The sequence below is a fragment of the Eurosta solidaginis genome, chromosome 3, assembly GCF_040869045.1.
Source record: "Eurosta solidaginis isolate ZX-2024a chromosome 3, ASM4086904v1, whole genome shotgun sequence".
Classification (NCBI taxonomy): domain Eukaryota; kingdom Metazoa; phylum Arthropoda; class Insecta; order Diptera; family Tephritidae; genus Eurosta; species Eurosta solidaginis.
The window spans coordinates 175,281,226-175,303,779 of NC_090321.1; the positions used below are offsets into that span (position 1 = coordinate 175,281,226).

Genomic DNA, 22,554 nt, shown 5'->3' on the forward strand with positions numbered 1-22,554 from the left:
AAAATCAACACCGTTTTTGTACAAAGTCCATATTATTTCTACATATTCGACGTCATTTTATACAAACTCAGCGTCATTGCCTACAAATCCGATACAATTCGATCTCCGATCTATCAAAACCCTACAACATTTTTATCAAGCAAAAATCGTAATTGCATCTCATCACGATTTTGATATTACCATTTCATCACCAATAAATCCTTTTATGTGCGTCTCGGAAAGCTGCGTCCAATTGGATTTGTTTATTCACCTAGCCGTTTACCCTAACGTTGGAGCGACCTACCTCATTATTGCATTCAGCAAAAAGTTCACCATAATGTAATTTGTACAAAAGCTTTTTATGGTAGATAGAAAATTAACAAACAAGTCAGGGTAGTCATAAAATTGCTTTTTTTCGTATCCCAAATTGTAAAACGTTTTAAAATTTGAAAATCACATGTATGTGCATTGACATATATCCGAGTCACTTATTCGTTTTAGTCTTAAACGTAATGTTCAGAGTAGATCGAAAATTCTATAAAATTGTAAGGTGTCTATCAGTCACAAGATATACCAAAACGATTTAGACTGTTTTTTTTGTCTTACCTTTTTTTTTGCAGAGGATATGAACCCTGCACCAATATGCCCCCCAATCCCCACATAAAAGAGCTCTTTTAGGCAGGCATTAGGGTGTGTTTAAAACTACTTTTTTTGCATAACTCCAGTTGAGTAGATAAGAGTTTGGTGATTTTGGCGACGGAAAGACCCAGGAACATGGTCCCAAAAGAATAGTTGTCATAGATGTTTTTTTATTTTTTTTTTTCTACGGAATTTATGTGCGTATTTTGATTTTTTTTGGTTTATTATATTTTTTGTATACGTTCAGAAATACTGTTTTCATACGTTTATTTTTTACTTTTATATGTCTGTGTAAATATATATATATACATTTTTTGCGAGAAAAAAAAACCCATATGTGTTAAACTCAAATTTGCATGCATGTATATGTAAATTAAGTGGTAAAAAAAAAAAAAAAAAAAAAAAAAAAAATATTATTTAATTTAAACGAAGCTTGATTCTTTTTATATGGGATTTTATTTCATTCGTGTATAGAGTTTAAGATTATGTTCATTAAAATGCGTCATTGAAGTGGAAATAGACGTAGTATGGCTTGCTAATTTCTTTTGGGGCGGGATGTAAGGATGGAATGATAAGGAGGTAAGTAGGAGTATGGAGCATGGCATTAGGGTGACCGCAGAGTAGGTTGCACGATGCGAGCGGTCCAAGGTTGGGTGGGATTCCTGGTGTGCGGGGGGTAAGTGAATCCGAAGAGGTTGAACGGAAGAAAATAAATATATGTGTGCGTCCTGTTCCAAGATGGCGGGTTGAGAACCCCGGCCTGCCAAAGGTACTGAGCTAGCTAGGGCCACCATCGGCAACCAAAGCAACGTGTACGTGACAAACTGCTAAGTTTTATGTTTCCATTCCATACCATTCGCACGAACACCAATACACAGATTTTGACAATTTGAACAGACATATTTTGTTGCTTTACAGATGAGCCAACCTGTATATAGTTGAACCATGCGTCAAAGATGACTTGATAAGCAACTCTCTCATTTTTTGCGCCCTCATGAGGAATTTATCTCAAATTTGAGCTGGAAACAGTCACGTTCAAAAATTATGGGAAAAAGGATAAAAATACTTGTTTTAGTGTAAATATTATTAATTCGAAGGCGGAGGGTAAATATTATTTCCCATTCAAAAATTATCACTAAAAACAGGTTTTGTAAATCATATTGATCACAGAACCTGGAACGTCAGACATTTAGGATAAGACCTATCCATTAAATGATGTTAACTATTATATCATAGGTCCGATTTACTGAAATTTCAAAAGAATATATGGTTTTCACTGTGAGTTAAATGCGTTACAATATTTGACTAATTAATTTAATCAAAATGTAAATTTTACTTAGATTTGTTTATATTTGACTCTAACTAGTCGCATTATTGCAAAATAAGTTTAAAGAAATGACTATTTTACGACTATCATTTTATTAAATGATTGAAACTATTTATCGCCGTAATGTATGTCAAAAATCCCTATATTCAGATCTATTAATTTTTGTTTAGAGTGGAATCATTGACAAATGTTATAAAAAAATGTGCATTTTGACAGCGCTCTCTCGAAACAAAGAGTTGCAAATCCATTCATCTATGCCTCCGTCTTGTAGGGTAGCAGTTTCCGAATTGTATCGCCAGTAATGGCCGAGACACAATGGCGCATAATCATAATCAAAATAAAATAATTTTAAATTTAGTTGCATCTGTTTGACATAATTTTCTATGAGCTCTCTGTCAAAAAAGCTGAAACTAAATTTAAAACCTATTTTATAATTTTAAATTTAGTTGCATCTTTTTGACATAATTTTCTATGAGCTCTCTGTCAAAAAAGCTGAAACAAAATTTAAAACCTATTTTATTTTGACTATGATTATGCGCCAATAAGTTTTACATATAGATGCATTTAACGCAATCTTATGCATTCCAGTAACATCGCCACAATCACGCGAGATCCTGCGCTTGTCATCAATATGAAGGAACTTCGGGCATGGCAATCGAAATTTATGTCGCCTTGGCCATTCACATAAAAAAATATGCGAATCACTTTGTTAAACTTTCTCATTATACAAGAAATAAACTCTCTAACATGTTTTGTGTCCTATTCATATGTTAAATTGCAGTATTTAACTGTGAAAAATGTTAGAAAAGTTACCGAGTGGGACAAATAATTTCACATGCAAACTGTGATAGCACCCTTAGCCAAAGCAAATGTCACATTCTTCGTATGCTATGCTTGCAAAAAAGTAGGGAATTTTTGACATTTTCATGTCAGATGCCGCCAGTGTAGCTCAATCTGGTGCTCTCCATAAAAATACGGGCAATCTACTCGCAATGCATAATAGGGGGACTCATGTAACCGTATAAATGCCTTATAAAGTGTGTAAACGTATAAATTTATCTAGTTTACGCACGAGCTGTCAAATTTTGTATGAAAAATCAATTACACAATAGGGGGACTCATGATAGCATATAAATTTATAAGGTGTAAAATTATATCCATTTACACACGCGGTTATATGAACGCACCTAGTAATACTCTTGATAAACTTGATTGTTTTTCAGCTGTATTATTTCCAAACAAATTTTTTTGATTGTTATACAAATTAAAAAATACCAAGATTAAGTGAAAAATCAAAACTAAAACGCCTTTACTTGCTGATGTTGGATATTTTTGATGAAAATGCCGTCTGTAATGTCTGCAAGGTTGCATTCCTTTGAGTTTACCGCGTTTACACAATGAAATGTGCGCGTAAATTTATACAAATTGTGTAAATGATTTTTCATACAAAATTTGACAGCTCGTGCGTAAACTAGATAAATTTATACGTTTACACACTTTATAAGGCATTTATACGGTTACATGAGTCCCCCTATTACCAAGATGTTTGCCGTCTCCTTTTTACAATCCCAACTCTAGTGCAATGAAAAAAATAAAATCAGCTGATGAGATGTGCCAACCATATAGTTGAGCCATGGAATGAACAGAGAACGTCAGTGCCATGGTTCAATTATATGGTTGGCTCATCTGTAAAGCAACAAAATATGTCTGTTCAAATTGTCAAAATCTGTGTATTGGTGTTGGTGCGAATTTTATGGAATGGAAACATAAAACTTAGCAGTTTTTGTATTTGTAAGAAAATGTTGCCAATGTGTTGGTTTCATTTTGAGTTTGCCATCTCCTTTTGACAATCCCTTCGACCATGCAATGATATAATAAAATTAGCTGATGAGATGAGCCAACCATATAATTGAACCATGGTCAGTGCTTTGATATTCGCTGTTATGAAGAATTTTATCAAAACAAAACACAATTACCTGATAGCGCCGGATGAGGCGAATTCGCTGAGAGAGCAATGAGTTTTATTTTTCAAACAAAAAAATAGCTGTGCCCCATTATAACGATCGTAGTTTGTATCAAAGCATGGGGATCACTACCGGCCCCAGTGGATCATTAGCCGTGTTGGTATTGTGTTGTTCGTGCGAGCACGCCGCGTTTTCGTTTTAAATATTCGTACACATTACATATCTATCTATGCTGAACTAAACGGATATTTATGTATATTGACTAATGTGCGATTAAGATTTGAAAGCGTAGTATTAAATATAAAAAAATATATATATATTTTATTAATAAAGCTTATAAAATAACTATAGTTCTTTGCATATTGTTTTCAATATTATATAAAAGCCAAAAAGCGAGAATTACAATAAGTGAAATTAATAAAATTTGTGCGGTGAAATATGTCGGGTGACGTGCAACCGCGCAGACGAAAGGATAAGAAAAAGAAACGTGGTGAGTCCACATGAACTACACAAACAACAACTAAAATTTGAATATTTTTTGTACAGCTTTTTCTTTAGAAATGTTTTTGATAATCTAATTTTAAATAAGATAAGTTATTGGCCATTTTATATTATGTACCTACATACATACATATGTATGTGTGCATTTATGTATGTGAATATCGTGGGCGACATACTTTTTCTGCTTCTTGCATGTGTGCAGACAAACATTATTTTTTATAGCATTATATAAAATATGCACATTAGACTGCCTCAAAAAGCAAAATGTTTAGCATTCTACGCGGGAGTAACGATAAACTATATGCAAAAAAGAAACAAATTTTGTTAGAATTCCTTAAAAAGTTAATAATAATTGCAATTTAGCAATAAATTCTCGAAAAATAATATTTTATAAGCTACAATTTCCTCTTGTAATACCTATATGACACTACTTTATTTTCTCTGTATATTTCCTGTATTTTCTCCCTGCCTCGTAATACAGTTTGTATTTCGATAGGTTTTTTACATTCGGCTGTTTTTTCTTTATTTTTTCTGACAAATGAAAATTTTGTTTTTAGTTTGAAGATTTTGTGCATAAAAACACAACTAAAATCAGCTTTCTTGAGAAAAAATTGAACCATCAGAGACCGAAATAATCTTCCCGTTTCATTTCCAATGAGAAAATAAAATTTAAAACATAAACAAAAACAAGTCAAACTTATTAGTTTTGGGGGAATAGTGGTCTCGATTTCTCATGGTAGAAATTGTGTTTGTATTTTGTTTCAGCAAATAGCCAGAGGTATACCCAATCCCAAATCAAGAAGCGGATATAGTAGCAGAAGTGTTTACAAACAATTGGGTTGCAAGGTATGATATACCAATGGAGTTACATTCTGACCAAGGCAGGAATTTTGAATCACCTGTGTTTCAGGAAATGTGTAAGGCACTGAGCATTCGAAAAACACGAAAAACTGCACTGCATCCTCAATCCAATGGTATGGTGGAACGATTCAATAGAACTTTAGAGGAGAACTTAAGGAAAGTAATGGACAAGTTCAATAAAGAGTGGGGTACACACATGTCCTTATTCTTGTTGGCCTACCGATCGGCAGTGCCTGAGCAACGGTCTAACATCCCGCAAAGGTAATATTTGGCAAAAACCTTCGACTGCCAGTTGACTTGAAGTTTGGGATAATTGTCTTGGATTGGTGTCTTGGAGGAAGAAATGAAAGGAATACACCATCTTGTAAGAAAACGAACCAGGATTATGAGTGACAAGATAAACGCCAGATACGATAAAGAAACTAATTCGGAAGGTTTTCTGGAAGGAGATTTGGTGCTGTTATACAACCCACAACGAAACAAAGGTTTGTCCCCGAAATTTCAGTGTAACTGGGAAGGCCCATACAAAGTTGTAATACAGATCAACTACGTTGCTTAACGCATACAAACCATTAACAAACCACGAACCAAAATGAAAGTTGTTTACTTGGAAAGGATGGCAGTGTTTAGATCGGGAAATTTGTCTGATGTGGCGAATGTTAGCAATTTCGATGCGTCACTGTGCTGTTAGTAAATAAATGCACAACAACAGCAAAGTAAGCTACCACACATATGTGCATGTAAACATTGAAGCAAGCAGCCACACATCCATACAAAAAGCGAAGAGATTATTTCACATACTCACATGTTCTCATCACTTTTTAGTCTTTCGAACGATAGCAGAAAGCAAACTTTAATCGAGAACTCTTGAAATTTACAATAAAAGTTAAGTGAAGTTAGAAGTGCTCTAATTCAATACTATCGGCATCCATAATTGCGCGGAGCTATATAATTGAAAGGAATCAACGTAGAAGAGTATGTTTTTCATCTTGCTAGAGACGAGACATTATAGAAATGGAACAGAAGAACGAAAGCCCGAAGCCAGTCACAAGCGGGGATACTAATGCGTTATTGGGTTTGTTGATACAGATCTCAACAAAAATGGAAACCCAGGAGACACGTATAATATAAATGTTGTCACAAATATCAGCAGACATGGTATCACAGCTGGCAGTGTCGGCCCAAGTTTCCTCACAGGTATCACCGCAGATCTTTGCACAACTAGAAAAGGAGGAGGTCCGTATGTCATCGAAGCTAAATGGGCACTATGAGAAAATAGCTTAATTTTAGGATAAATCGGAGGTAGAGGGGGGTCTTTGAAAAGACGTTTGCAGGAGCTGTACCTAACTCGGCCAGTTATAGCGAGCAATCCAAATGTAAAAGCTCCATCCTTTGACAGTTCTGTTCCTTTTCAGGTCTTTAAGCTTCTTGAGAGGGCCACATCAGTGAAAAATGCTGAAGAAAAGTTGCTGCACTGTTCGAAGCATTGCAAGGGTCTTCTGCTGAAATCTTACAGACGATTCCCGAAGAGGAGCAGAAAAACTACGAAACCTCTTGAGATGTGATACGGGAGCGCACACAGGAAGCGGATATACCAAATAGAGTTGCAAAACCACTTCCAAAAAGATAATGAGACTGTTGAAATTTGCCTGGGATATCGAAAGGTTGGCTAATATGGCAAATGCGGTTGCATACATATGTGAAATACACCTAGAGGGTAAAAATTCAGACCATTATATATGGTGAAATGGTATTAAGTGCAGAAAGCCAGGTCACATTTCAGGTTATTTCAGCATTGGTTCCAACATCAGACGTGCTCACGGTTCTACACAATATAATAGTGGCAGACATTGTTGATGAAGTCATATTGAAAGTGGACCTCTTAGTTGACAATGATGCAAAGAAGGATTACACGATATAAGAACAAGGATGTGCCACTTAACTTCGGTTATGATAAGGGGTTCAGCAGTAAAGGAGTGCTGATGGGAGAGTTCGAAGGTAACAGGACCGTGCAAAGATTGATAGGAAGAATGGGACAATCAAATCAAAACCGAGAATACCTGCGGGAGAAACCCGCATGGACGTATCCCAAAGAAGGAAAGAACTTCCCTAAAGAAACGAAAAGACAGGTACAACAAGGACACGAATGCAGTTATATAACGCTCACCGACAGAGGTTATTCATCAATATTTAAGGACCCTACAATGTAGCTGGCGGAGTTTGGATCAAGAAAATTTTCTTATCGGAACGCAAACAAAACTATTGTGAATTGAATTTGACTTATGGTATGGATACGAAGCTTCTCACACATGTACAAAGCAATAATGAGCGAATATTACATTCCATAAACTACAGATATAAATTTAAATATATAGCCAAAGCCAATGTAAGATACAGCGACGAGATAATGCTTTTTCCGATAAGTTAAGACCCTGAGAGAAAATAATCTCGAGCCAACTGAGAGTATGAAAGCAGCACAGTCTGGTAAATAATGAATCAGTTTCATTTTAGCATGTTATAAGTGAATACATTATGAAGTTCAACCATTGTGATGCTGTAAATATAGAGTATAGCCTTTACCCGCGGCCCCGTCCGCAAGGAAAATTTTAAATATATGGGCTATTCGCGTTAGCCTGCTTATTATCTGTTTAAAATTTTGTTTTCTGTCTAATGCATTTTATTTTTGTAATTGAGTAAAAAAAAGAACTAAATGAGCTGATAACCTGATAGGATCCCAAATGATCCCGAAATTATCCAGAAAAAGCTACGATATGACCCCAACGCTATCGCGGACGGATCCCGAAAACCATCCAGAAATGCCCCGAAAGGGTCTCCAAAAGTTCCCCGAATAGTCCCAAAAAAACCCGAAATGAGAGCGACACGATTCTAGACGTATCCAGAGAACCACACAGAAATGATCCCTGAAGGTGTTCCAAAATGATCCCGAAAAGGTTCCGAAATGACCCAGACGGGCTCCCGGGCGGATCTCAAAAACCATCCAGAAAATATCCAGGAAGGGTCCCTAAATTATCCCGACTAACTCCAGAAAAAGTTCCGAAATGGCTCCGAGGGGATCCACGATGGATCGCGAAAACCATACAGAAATGATTCCGGAAGGATTCCAAAATGATCCCGAAATAGTCCGGAATTGACCCAGATGGGATCCCGCGCAGATCCAGAAATTATCCCGGAAGGGTGCAAAAACTATCCCGGAAAAGTAACAAAAAATTCCGAAATGGCTCCTACGGCATCCCGGACGGATCCAGAAATGATCTCGGAAGGGTCCCCAAATGATCCCAAAATGGTACCGAAATGACCCTGATGGATCCGGCAAACCATCAAGAAATTATGCCGAAAGGGTCCCAAAATGATCCCGAAATAATACAGAAAAAGTCACGAAACGACTCCTAGAGGATCCCCAAATAATCCCGTATTAGCCCCGAAAAGGTCCCGAAATAACCCCGACGGGATCCCGGACAAATCCCGAAAACCATCCAGAAATGATGCCGGAAGGAATCCCAAATGATTCCGTAAAAGTCCCGCATTGATTCCGACGGGATCCCGAACGGATACCGAAAATCATCCAGAAGTGATGCCGGAAAGGTCCCCAAATGATCACCTAATAGTCCCGAAATGACCCTTAAGGGGTTATGGACGGATCCCATAAACCATCCAGAAATGATCCCGATATAGTCCCGAAGAAGTCCCGAAATGACCCTGACGGGATCTCGAACGCACCCCTAAATGACCCTGACGGGATGCCGGACGAATCCCAAAAACCAGCCAGAAATGATGCCGGAAGGGACACCAAATGATCCCAAAAAAGTCCCGCAATAATTCCGACGGGATCCTGAGCGGATACCGAAAACCATCCAGAAGTGACGCCGAAAAGGTCCTCAAATGATCACCTAATAGTCCCAAAATGACCCTGACGGCATCCCGGACAGATCCCGAAATCCATCCAGAAATGATCTTGGGAGGGTCCCAAAATTATCCCGAAATAGTTAGGGAAAAGTCCAGAAATTACCCTGACGGATACCGGACGAATCCTGGAAACCAATCTTAAATGATGCCGAAAAAGTCCCGAAATCACCCTGATGGGACCCGGAAAGGATCCCGAAAACTAACCAGAAATGATGCCGGAAAGGTCCTCAAATGATCTCCCAATAGTTCCGAAAAGACCCTGACGGGATCCCGAACGGACTATCCAGAAATGATACCGAAAGGGCCCGCAAATGATCCCGTATTAGTCGAGAAAAAGTCCCGAAATGACCCCGACGGGATGCCGGACGAATCCCAAAAACCATCCAGAAATGATTTTGGAAGGGACCCCAATGATCCCGAAAAAGTCCCGCAATTATTCCGACGGGAATCTGAACGGATACCGAAAACCATCCAGAAGTGAAATGACCCAGATGGGATCCCGCACAGATCCAGAAATGATCCCGGAAGGGTCCAAAAACTATCCCGGAAAAGTAACAAAAATCCCGAAATGGCTCCTACGGCATCCCGGACGGATCCAGAAATGATCTCGGAAGGGTCCCCAAATGATCCCAAAATGGTCCCGAAATGACCCTGATGGATCCGGCAAACCATCAAAAAATTATGCCGGAAGGGTCCCCAAATGATCCCGAAATAAAACAGAAAAGGTCACGAAACGACCCCTAGAGGATCCCCAAATGATCCCGTATTAGCCCCAAAAAAGTCCCAAAATGACCCTGACGGGATCCCGAAAGGATTCCGAAAACAATACAGAAATTATGCCGGAAAGGTCCTCAAATGATCCCCTAATAGTCCCGAAATGACCGTGACGGGATCCCGACAACTATCCAGAAATGATGCCGAAAGGGTCCGCAAATGATCCCGTATTGTATTAGTCGAAAAAAAGTCCCGAAAGGACCACGACGGGATCCCGGACGAATCCCAAAAACCATCCAGAAATGATGCCGGTAGGTATCCCAAATGATCCCGAAATAGTCCCGAAATGACCTCGTCGGCATCCCGGCGGATCCCGAAAATTATCCAGAAATGATGCCGGAAAGGTTCCCAAATGATCCCCTAATAGTCCCGAAATTACCCTAATGGGATCCCGGACGGATCCCGAAAACCATCCAGAAATGATGCCGAAAGGGTTCCCAAATGATCCCGTATTAGTCGCGAAAAAGTCCCGAAATGACCCCGACGGTATCCCGGACGGATCCCGAAAACCATCCAGAAATGATGCCGAAAGGGATCCCAAATGATCCCGTATTAGTCGCGAAAAAGTCCCGAAATGACCCCGACGGGATCCCGGACGGATCCCGAAAACCATCCAGAAATGATGCCGGATGAGCCCCAAAATGATCCCGAAAAAGTCCCCAAATGACCCCGACGAGATCCCGGACGGATCCCGAAAACCATCCAGAAATGATGCCGGAAGAGCCCCCAAATGATCCCGAAAAAGTCCCCAAATGACCCCGACGATATCCCGGACGGATCCCGAAAACCATCCAGAAATGATGCCGGAAGAGCCCTCAAATGATCCCGAAAAAGTCCCCATATGACCCCGACAAGATCCCGCACGGATCCCGAAAACCATCCAGAAATGATGCCGGAAGGGTCCCCAAATGATCGCGAAATAGTCCCGAAATGATTCCGGAATAGTCCCGAAAATGTTCCAAAATAACCCCGACGGGATCCCGGACGGATCCCGTAAACTATACAGAAATGATCCCGGAAGGGTCCCAAAATGATCCCGAAATAGTCCCGAAAAAGTCCCGAAATTACCCCGGCGTAATCCCGGACCGATCCCGAAAACCATCCAGAAATGATCCCGGAAGGGTCTCGATATGACCCTTACGGGATTACAAATAAGGTGAAGCTAATTATAAAACCATGTTATTAAGGCAGCAGGCGCATTGGAGCGAATAAAAAGTTAGATAGAAACATACAGGTAAAGCTAATAAAAGCGTGCTAATAAAAACAATTGATGGAGGGCGGATGGCGGGAGTAGAGGAGAGGACCACTGATCGTTCCTCCAAAATTGTCTAGATCTCGTTCTGTATGTACCAGATACCAAAAACTATTGATTTAGGAGAAAATTTAGATTGAGTTATAACAATTTATGGATTTTACACCAGAGGGGGAGATAAAGGCGGGCGGGCGGAGGGTGTCACTGCTTACTTTGTAAGCCCTCGACTTATTTGACCCCTTGAGTCTGTGATATTGGTGAAGGCCAGTATACGTAAAGTTATAATGTGTAAAAATTATGAAAAATAATTTCTGGAAGGGTCGTGGGACCCCCACCCCTCTTTCCGTGTTCGAAAAAAATTTCGCTAGTAGACTACTGTTTGTGTCCCAAATTTCATCAAAATCCGTGTAGCCATTCTGGCGTGATTCAGTCGCAAAGACGAAAAAATATAATAATTAAATTATAACTGTTCCTAGGGGGCGGGGACCACGCCCCTTTTGAAAAATATATAGCTAGTAGATCCTTCTAGACTATTGGCTATATGTGTGCAAAATTTCATCCAAATCGGTCCAGCCGTTCTTGCGTTATTGAGTCACAAAGACAAACGTCTGGACAAACATCCAAACATCCAAACATCTAAACATCCAAACATCTTAACATCCAAACTTTCCCATTTATAATATATATTAGATTAGATTAGATTAGATTTGATATACAGAACATTTGAGTGTATTTATTCGACAGTTCAGTGTTGCGAACGTTAACAGAAGGTGCAGAATCATCGAGAATTTCCTAAATTTCGCAACAGTACCAGTAAAATTTATTTTCCCTGTAGTCGATTGATGCCCATCCGACTCCCAATTAGTATTCATTTGTTAAAATGCAGTTTTTAATTTTGAAAAATGTTAGTAAAGTAGTAACGAATGGGAAAAATAATTACACTTACAAAGTCTAAAAGTGCTCAAAGCTAGTGATAGAACAATACGAGAACTGAGTGAGTAGTATCGATACTTTTCCAAAAATTCTCGAGTAATTCGTACTCGATACTTTTTTCCAAGTACTGAGTAATGTATCGATACTTTACCTCGATACTTTTCCCCGATACTTTAAAAAGTGCGCATGGTCTACATTTTTAAGATCAACAAAGTTCAGTCCATTAACACAATAACTTGAGCATAAACTGAGATCGTCTACGATGCGGCAAAAGCTCCGCATTTGACTTAAACCAAAGACTCTCTAAACATAAGATGGTACATTGTAGAGTTCTAAAGCTTTGTGGAAATTGTGGGACAGCTGTACGAGGAATTCACCATACCTTTTGCTATGCTGTCCGCCTCAACATAGCTGACTTTTTAAGGCTGTATAACTCTGTAATTTATTTTGCCTTTGAAAAAATTACGTATTTGAAAATAAGCTGGCTGAAAAATATTGGCATAACAGCTTAAGTTAAATCAACAAATGAAAATCTCAGCCAAGCGATTTGTAAAAAAAAGCTAAGTTGTCTATTTGTTGCTTTCTCGATATAGGGTGTGTTCGAGCTGCAGCAGTGTTACTTTTTATGACAGCGGATAACGTTCTTCAGCAACATTTGAGCAGATGTGGCAATTTCGCGCGTTCGTTGAACGAAATGTTGACAATCTATTGATCATCTCTAGGAAATTAGCGAAATTACATCAACTAAGCAGCACTTTAGCAATACTACTGTTATTATTTGGCTGCTCAAACACACCCATATTAATTGTGCATTAAATCTAAAATATAAAACTAAAAAATGACTCTGCTTGTTATGTCCGCAACATTTATTTAGTTCAAAGTCACAGCCAATAATAGCCAAAGCCATAATAATTTACACGGGTCATCAATTCTTTCTCTTATTCAAAAGCTGAACTACCAGCGCTACCGTCATCAGCTCAGTAGACCGAGCTTTTGTTCCAATTTGCGTCGTGCTATTATTAATTTTCCATACAAATTGAGGTGAGACCCACCCATTTTATGCCGATTACGAAGGGCATCTGCAAGGCAGATGAATTTTCGCAGGGAAGATTTTCATGGGAGAAATACAATCGGAGTGCTTCCTTTTTCTGTCTACTAAATTCAAATCATACGATCTTATTTTAAACAAAATTTTTTCAATTTGATAAAAATTGTGAAGTACTCACTTGGATCGAGTATATTCGATACCATTCGCTGAGTATGAGTACCAGCATCGATACTTTGAATCGAGTATTTTGCATGAGTACCGGTGTCGATACTTTTTCTAAAAGTTCTATCACTACTCATAGCCAAAACACATGTCAAATTCTTCCTATGCTTTGGTTGTAACCAAAGTTGGAAGTTGGCTTCTTTTTCATGTCAGATGGCGCTGGTAATGCGCTATTTGTCGCTCTCATCTTCGGCGCACGGTGCTGCATCAAAAATTTCATGTGACGGGGCTTTAATGCAGAGGTAGGGATAAAGGTTGAAGTAGAATTAGGCTGGGTTTTTCAGTGCGAGTTTAAATTCGAGATAAAGTTGAGTACAGTTTAACCTTGCCACTTTGTTCGATAGCATCAAATTTTGGAGCTCATCTCAGCTTAAGCGGCCTAAGTGGCAGAGTTAAACTCTAGTCAATTTTAACTGGAGTTTAAACTCTCACTGAAAACCCTGGCCCAAGAGTATGAATAAAGGTAGAGGAGGTAAAGGTAAAGCTGGAGTAAATTGCCGAATATGAGCTCACTTAATTCTATTTTTACCAGAATATTCGCTAAAATTTTTAAAATTCCGACATTTTACATAGGCATGTGCATGCACTTTATATTCTAGGCAAATAAGATTTGACTTTGGTTGTTTCATTTCTTTATCTAATGTCAATATACTTGCTGGCATGTATGGATTTATGTACATTGGGGTGGTCAAATGAATAACCATTGTTTACTATATAGCTTGGCAGCTTAAATTGAGGTTATGTAGCGAATTGGATAGAAGCATTGTTCACTATATAGTTTGGCAGCTTAATTCGAGGTTATGTTGCGAACAGAGTGAAAATAGGCACTCCAATGGAGTGGAATGAGGAACAGTAGGAAGACCAGAGTTGCATTGAATCAATCATTGCATCAATATTAAAGATCAATTTAGAAAAAATAATTAAATACTTGAGTATAAGCAAACATTTTCTGTCACTTACTGCAATTAAGGTGTCCTAGATGCTATATATTCCAAAATTATAACATTTTATGTTTGTTTAAAAATTTAACTTCAATTTCCCTAAGATTTCCGTAATATGGCCATTAGTGATGTTTGTGTGTGTGTGCAAATTTTGAGCGATCAGCTGTTAGTTGCGCTACTTGGTAAAGTTTACAATGGGTAGAAGGCAGTCGAATGGAGTGGAATGAAGAACAGCAGGAAGAACAGAGTTGTACTGCATTTATATACCTGCAATCTTTGTATCAATAGCCGTGTTTTTTTACACTACTCCCCTGTGGCCTGGCAGGACAGCGGTACTACGTTGTGTGCACTGACTTGTGGCGTATACTTCCGCTTGAAATATGCTCGAGTTTATTCCCAGAGACACTGATACTTTGGTTCTGGGTCCACGAACTCCAGCTCCAATCCATTCTGGTTGTGTTCTTCTTGTAACGATAAAGACATTCCCCGAAGGTTTTGAGGAGTGTCATCGATGTTGGTGGTCCTTTGCGGGACATTCCGGTAACAAACACCATTAAGGTACAAGCCCAACCATCTCGGAAACGATTTAATATGACCATATTGAACCTTCTAGGCCTACAACGACAACAATATGAACGTAAAGTTTGGTCAAATGCTAAATCCATGTAGTTGAATCCACCAAGAATACATCGATATTCACCCAAGCATTGCATAATTTTACTCCTAAAAAATGAAAAAATAAATTTTTTTGGGACTATGTATATGGTTGGCTCATCTCTACAGCAACAACAATACCTTTGTTCAGATCGTCAAAATCTGCGTGTTGGTGTTAAGCGAATGGAATGGAATGACAACATAAAACTTGGCAGTTTTTGTGTGTTGTAAGAAAATGTTCTCGATGTGTTGGTTTCATTTGAGTTTGCGATCTCCTTTTGACAATCCCTACTCCAGTGAAATAAAAAAAAAATAATAATAATATCACCCACCCCATGAGATGAGCCAACCATATAAGTGAGCCATGGGGACAGCTTTGATGAAAAATATCAGATAGCCGAATGACAGAACAAAGAAGAATACAGATAATTGACGGCTCAATTCACTTGGTTATTTCACCATGTACGATAATAAAAACACTACCCAGCTATAACCGTTTCTGACGTTATTGACATTTTTCCGCAACGAAAAAAAATTTAAATTTCTCAACTACACAAACACATATTTATTTTATTAAACGAATACACCACAGTGTTTAAACTTTTAAATATGTTTTATAAAAATAGAAATGCCAACAAAGTGTAGTTTGGTAAAACGACTTAAATCGGAATTCCTATTGCTCAATTATTGTTCTGTCTAGGAGAAAAAATAACTGGAAGACCTTTCCCTCGTGAATAAGAAACAGATGGAAATAAAAAAAAAAAAACAAAATAAAACATTCAATGGTTCGTAAATACATGTATGCATCTGAGAAATTTTAAAATTTTTCATTGCTACAAAACATCAACAATGCCAAAAACGGCACGATATCTTTAGTATAGACGTCAAAATAACAAATAGAACCGATCACCTGGGTCCCTATTACGTGTTACGATCGGTGACTGAAAACCATTTTCACTCAAGCGATAACTATGCAACTGTCAAACTTTTTCTAAAAATTATAATAAATTACGAATCTAACGAGTACTATTTGCCGCTAGTTCAAATATGCCATTAATCCGATCTACCATTTCAGAGCTATTGTGATTTAAAAAATTAGTATCGATAACGGATCGTAATACGTAATACGGGCCATGATTTTTTTTTATCGTGGGGTCATCCTGTATCTTTCTGTCTTTGTGTGTCTGAAGTTTTTTTTGTTATACGAAGAGGAAGCATTGAAAGCCTGAAAAGTCAGTGTGGGACTTAAACCCGAACTAAACCTCCTACCGTCTAAATACCATTCCCCCGGTACTACGTCAAGTATTCCGTCGGGAGGCGGGTTGAGCACTAGGCTATACGTCTCTTGAGGTCACGTTGCAGTTCTATAAAATTCACCCGGCATACATATGGGAATCTATTTGGTTTTAGTAAACAAAATATCAGTAAGTATGCTTATTTTTCTTACTAATATTATTATTTTGTTCTTCTGGTTCAAAGCATGTCACTAGTAGTTTGAACGATTTAACCAATGACTATCTATGGGGGTAACAATGGTTTACCTCAATGTCACCATTTGGACGGTTGGTGAGGCCTAGTCTCCAGTCCGTGCCTCAGCCTAGACTATCTATGTAGGTGATAGCCGTTTGCACCGATGTTGTTATTTGGACATGTGTGCATTGCTATTTGTCTTCGTACATTGCGACTGAGTTTGTGTAGCATTTATTTACTACTGGCATAGTGATGATAACGCCAACACAGGTATCGTTCATTAAGCGTCTCGTTCGCTTAACAGAATGGGGCCGTTAAACTCGATAAAGTATCACCTCGATAGCGATGTCGGAATTAAGTTAAAGAATATCACGGTCGTTATCGCCAAAGTTCGTTATTTTGGCAAGTGGCATCGTTAAAAGTTCACTATCTGCATACCTACAGAAATACAATCGGAATGTTTGCCCAACCACTGCCAGGGGCGACTCCGCTTAGAAAAACTGTGTTCTAAATTGAAACACTTTTCTAAAGTATTTTAATGTCGCTTTCCACGGACCTTGAACGCAGGACCTTTGGTGGGGTAGCCGAGCTCGGCATTACCACACCACGCGGCCACCGTATTAACAAAATTGTTCTGAAATAACGTGGAGGTTTCAACATTAAATAAATTTTGCAATGCCGATGGACATAGGGAAACAATTTTTTTCGGATGGAGAGGAAGACACTCTAATGTAGTATATAAATAAATATGTACATATTAACAAAGCACGGCGATAAATGAATAGAAGAAGTAAGCCAAAGCAAATGAGGAAGAAAAAAAGGTCATGTACGGATACGTATTGTTGGGGAATCTTATACACTCATAATTTCTAATGCGATGAATTGCCTGAATTAAATTTTGAAAATAAACTTAATAGTACGTTATATATTTTTGAATGTATATAATCACCCAGCATTTTTTGAAATTATTAATCATATTCAAAGTAAGTATATATGCGCTCATTTTCTGATCAGAAAAGACTCCCTCGTCGGGAGAAAATGGTACCCTACGCGCGACTAAACTTGGTGAGCCTCTTTTAACCTATATTTCTAATCAGTATTTAGTCTTTTTCGAGTTATATTTAACATCATTCATGAGTCTTGTGGGAATAATTTTTAAGTGTGTTTTAAAGCTTTTGCGTTTCTTTCTCGAGACATTTAAGAGTCTATTTGGAATCTTATTTTAATCATTTTTATACTCAGTTGAGCAGAGCTCACAGAGTATATTAACTTTGATTGGATAACGGTTGGTTGTACAGGTATAAAGGAATCGAGATATAGACTTCCATATATCAAAATCATCAGTATCGAAAAAAAATTTGATTGAGCCATGTCCGTCCGTCTGTCCGTTAGCACGATAACTTGAGTAAATTTAGAGGTATCTTGATGAAATTTGGTATGTAGGTTCCTGGGTACTCATCTCATATCGCTATTTAAAATAAACGATATCGGACTATAACCACGCCCACTTTTTCGACATCGAAAATTTCGAAATACCGAATAAGTGCGATAATTCATTACCAAAGACGGATAAAGCAACGAAATTTGGTAGATGAGTTGAACTCATGACGCAGAATAAAAAATTAGTAAAATTTTGGACAATGGGGTTGGCACCGCCCACATTTAAAAGTTTTGCAAACTGTAATTTGGCAGTCGTTGAAGATATCATGATGAAATTTGGCAAGAACGTTACTCCTATTACTATATGTATGCTTAATAAAAATTAGCAAAATCCGAGAACGACCACGCCTACTTAAAAAAAATTTTTTTTTAAAGTCAAATTTTACCAAAAAATTTAATATCTTTACAGTATATAAGTAAATTATTTCAACATTTGACTCCAGTAATCATATGGTGCAATAAAATATAAAAATAAAAGAATATTTCAAAATGGGCGTGGCTCCGCCCTTTTTCATTTAATTTGCCTAGGATACTTTTAATGCCATAAGTCGAACAAAAATTTATCAATCCTTGTGAAATTTGGTAGGGGCTTAGATTATAGGACGATAACTGTTTTCTGCAAAAAAGGGCGAAATCGGTTTAAGCCACGCCCATTTTTTATACACAGTCGACCGTCTGTCCTTCCGCTCGGCCGTTAACACGATAACTTGAGCAAAAATCGATATATCTTTACTAAACTCAGTTCACGTACTTATCTGAACTCACTTTGTATTGGTGTAAAAAATGGCCGAAATCCGACTATGGCCAAGCCCACCTTTTCGAAAAAAATGCCATAATTCTATACCAAATGCGAAAAAAGGTATGAAACATGGTAATTGGATTGGTTTATTGACGCAAAATATAACTTTAGAAAAAAACTTTGCAAAATGGGTGTGACACCTACCATATTAAGTAGAAGAAAATGAAAAAGTTCTGCAGGGCGAAATCAAAAGCCCTTGGAATCTTGGCAGAAATATTGTTCGTGGTATTACATATATAAATAAATTAACGGTACCCGACAGATGATGTTCTAGGCCACCCTGGTCCACATTTTGGTCAATATTTCGAAAACGCCTTCACATATACAACTACCACCACTCCATTTTAAAATACTCATTAACACCTTCCATTTGATACACATGTCATACAAACACATTCCAGGGTTACCCTAGGTTCATTTTCCTACATGGTGATTTTCCCTGATTTTGTCTCCATAGCTCTCAGCTGATTATGTAATGTTCGGTTACACCCGAACTTAGCCTTCCTTACTTGTTTGTGATCGCTTTACATTTTGTTGTTGCTTTTTCAATAAATCATATTTCACTCAGAGGGAGTCGGTTTCGAGTCTTCTTTTGATCGCAGAATTGATTAAACAGTTTTTAGTCGTCAAAAGGAGTCGAAAATGTCTCATTGTAGTGATTTATACTTTAATCAATCTTCCATATGCTATGTGGGTATTTATGAACATATAGCAAAAAATATTATTTTGATATTTGCAGTCACGTTTTCATAAGAGCAATGTGCTACAACATTAGCCCTCAAGACCAGTGGTGCCATTTGAGCTTTTTATACTCAGTTGAGCAGAGCTCACAGAGTATATTAAGTTTGATTGGATAACGGTTGGTTGTACATATATAAAGGAATCGAGATAGATATAGACTTCCATATATCAAAATAATCAGGATCGAAAAACAATTTGATTGAGCCATGTCCGTCCGTCCGTCCTTCCGTCCGTCCGTTCGTCCGTTAACACGATAAATTGAGTAAATTTTGAGGTATCTTGATGAAATTTGGTATGTAGGTTCCTGAGCACTCATCTCAGATCGCTATTTAAAATGAACGATATCGGACTATAACCACGCCCACTTTTTCGATATCGAAAATTTCGAAAAACCGAAAAAGTGCGATAATTCATTACAAAAGACAGATAAAGCGACGAAACTTGGTAGGTGAGTTGAACCTATGATGCAGAATAGAAAATTAGTAAAATTTTGCACAATGGGCGTGGCACCGCCCACTTTTAAAAGAAGGTAATTTAAAATTTTTGCAAGCTGTAATTTGGCAGTTGTTGAAGATATCATGATGAAATTTGGCAGGAACGTTACTCCTATTACTATATATACGCCTAATAAAAATTAGCAAAATCGGAGAAGGACCACGCCCACTTTTAAAAAAAAATTTTTTTTAAAGTAAAATTTTAACAAAAGATTTAATATCTTTACAGTATATAAGTAAATTATGTCAACATTCAACTCCAGTAATGATATGGTGCAACAAAATACAAAAATAAAAGGAAATTTCAAAATGGGCGCGGCTCCGCCCTCTCATTTAATATGCCTAGGATACTTTTAACGCCATAAGTCGAACAAAAATTAACCAATCCTTTTGAAATTTGGTAGGGGCATAGATTTTATGACGTTAACTGTTTTCTGTGAAAAAGGGCGAAATCGGTTGATGCCACGCCCAGTTTTTATACACAGTCATTCGTCTGTCCTTCCGCATGGCCGTTAATACGATAACTTGAGCAAAAATCGACATATCTTTAATGAACTTAGTTCACGTGCTTACTTGAACTCACTTTATCTTGGTATGAAAAATGAACGAAATCCGACTATGACCACGCCCACTTTTTCGATATCGAAAATTACGAAAAATGAAAAAAATGCTATAATTCTATTCCAAATACGAAAAAAGGGATGAAACATGGTAAGGTAATTGGATTGTTTTATTGACGCGAAATATAACTTTAGAAAAAAACTTTATAAAATGGTTGTGAACCTACCATATTAAGTAGAAGAAAATGAAAAAGTTCTGCAGGGCGAAATAAAAAACCCTTAAAATCTTGGCAGGTATTACATATATAAATAAATTAGCGGTATCCAACAGATGATGTTCTGGGTCACCCTGGCCCACATTTTGGTCGATATCTGGAAAACGCCTTCACATATACAACTACCACCACTCCCTTTTAAAACTCTCATTAATACCTTTAATTTGATACCCATATCGTACAAACTCATTCTAGAGTCACCCATGGTCCACCTTTATGGCGATATCTCAAAAAGGCGTCCACCTATAGAACTAAGCCCCACGCTCTTTTAAAATACTCATTAACACCTTTCATTTGATACCCATATCGTACAAACATATTCTAAATTCACCCCTGGTCCACCTTTATGGCGATATCTCGAAAACCTATAGAACACCTATAGAACGAAGGCCCACTCCCTTTTAAAAATACTCATTAACACCTTTTGTTGGATCACCCTAATAGCATTTATAGCAAATATTAAAAACACTTATTAAGTAGCTGCTACCTACTCTCAATTTATACTAAACGCACTCTTTGTAAACATGTTCATACACATACACACACACACCTAACATTAAGCATTAACTATTGCACTCATTCTCAATCTCACTTATGCCTTTGGTTGTACCTACACAATTGTTTTCCAATAAATCATTGCAAATCATCATATTAACGTGAACGGTTCGTCGTTTTTGCATTTTAGTCGCTGTATATTTATATTCGCGGGCAAGTATATATATACCCACTGGTCAACAGTCGCACACCCCCACTACCTAAGTTTCATGTAACCCAGAAAAATCCTCCTTGGTTCAACATTTTGGCGCCCAGCGTGGGGCTTGTGTGCAACTTCATAGTCCAGATTGGGAGTTATCAACCGTCGAACATCACAACAACAACCGCCGATCCCGCAGTCAGCAGTTCATCGGCCGTAATTGTGCTGTACATTTCCCGTGGACAATCGGCAGCACTGTATACAAATAATCATCTGTACATGTAAACCGTTTGCCGCTATCAACTGCCCTTTGGAAATCGTATGTATGCATAAAATTATTATTTTTGTCACAGCCACCTTTTTGCATTATTTGAGTTTGCATTCATATTCGCTGTTGCGGTTCATTGCAAATAATTTTTTTGTTGATTGCTGCGCCGCTAGCGTATACACCCACGTCTAAGCTGACGTTGCTCTGCTCGTTTCGTCATTTTCGCTTGCCCTGCCTACGTCATCACTTGACTAGCAGCATTTTTCTTCGCAACCAATATTAGCACAACCCAGCAGACAACTGAACAATCATTCAGGTCGTATACCACGTCGCAAGTCACCATGTCCCTAGAAGAATGTAAACGCAAGCGCTCCAATATTAAACGAAATATTTCACGTATAAAATCCATTGTAGAGGCAATTAAAGATACGGATGAAAAGCCGGCGCACGCCGAACTCCAATGTCGACTAGGGATTTTGTAGTCCTACTTCAAACAAGCACTTTCCGTGCAAGCAGATATAGAAGATTTAGACCCTTCCGATAACGGTCGAGCTGACTTAGAAGACAGCTACGTGGCTGTAAAGCTCAGCATACAGGCACGACTTGGGGATGATGGTAATACCACAGTAAATTATACTGATACGGGTACACCTGCACCTGTCGTTACGTCGTCGCATCTCCCAAGGTTGTCGCTGCCTACCTTCAGTGGAGACTACGCTGAGTATAAGAACTTTATAACGTCTTTCACTCAAATTATCTCACGTGAGTCTAGACTATCAAATATAGAGCGTTTT

General features: G+C 38.0%; 1 protein-coding gene across 6 annotated transcripts in view; it reads left to right on the plus strand.

The window, feature by feature from the left end:
• The first annotated feature begins 4,017 nt into the window (after positions 1-4,017).
• Asph (Aspartyl beta-hydroxylase) overlaps positions 4,018-22,554 on the plus strand; it is a 108,889-nt gene continuing 90,352 nt past the window's right edge. For 3 of the 6 annotated variants that reach the window (XM_067773948.1, XM_067773947.1, XM_067773949.1), the window contains exon 1: positions 4,022-4,399. In XM_067773948.1, the coding sequence (XP_067630049.1) occupies positions 4,348-4,399 (52 nt within the window). In that variant the 5' untranslated portion in view covers positions 4,022-4,347. Of the gene's footprint in view, positions 4,400-22,554 lie in introns of all 6 variants that reach the window. The other 3 variants (XM_067773951.1, XM_067773946.1, XM_067773950.1) reach the window with 3 other exon arrangements.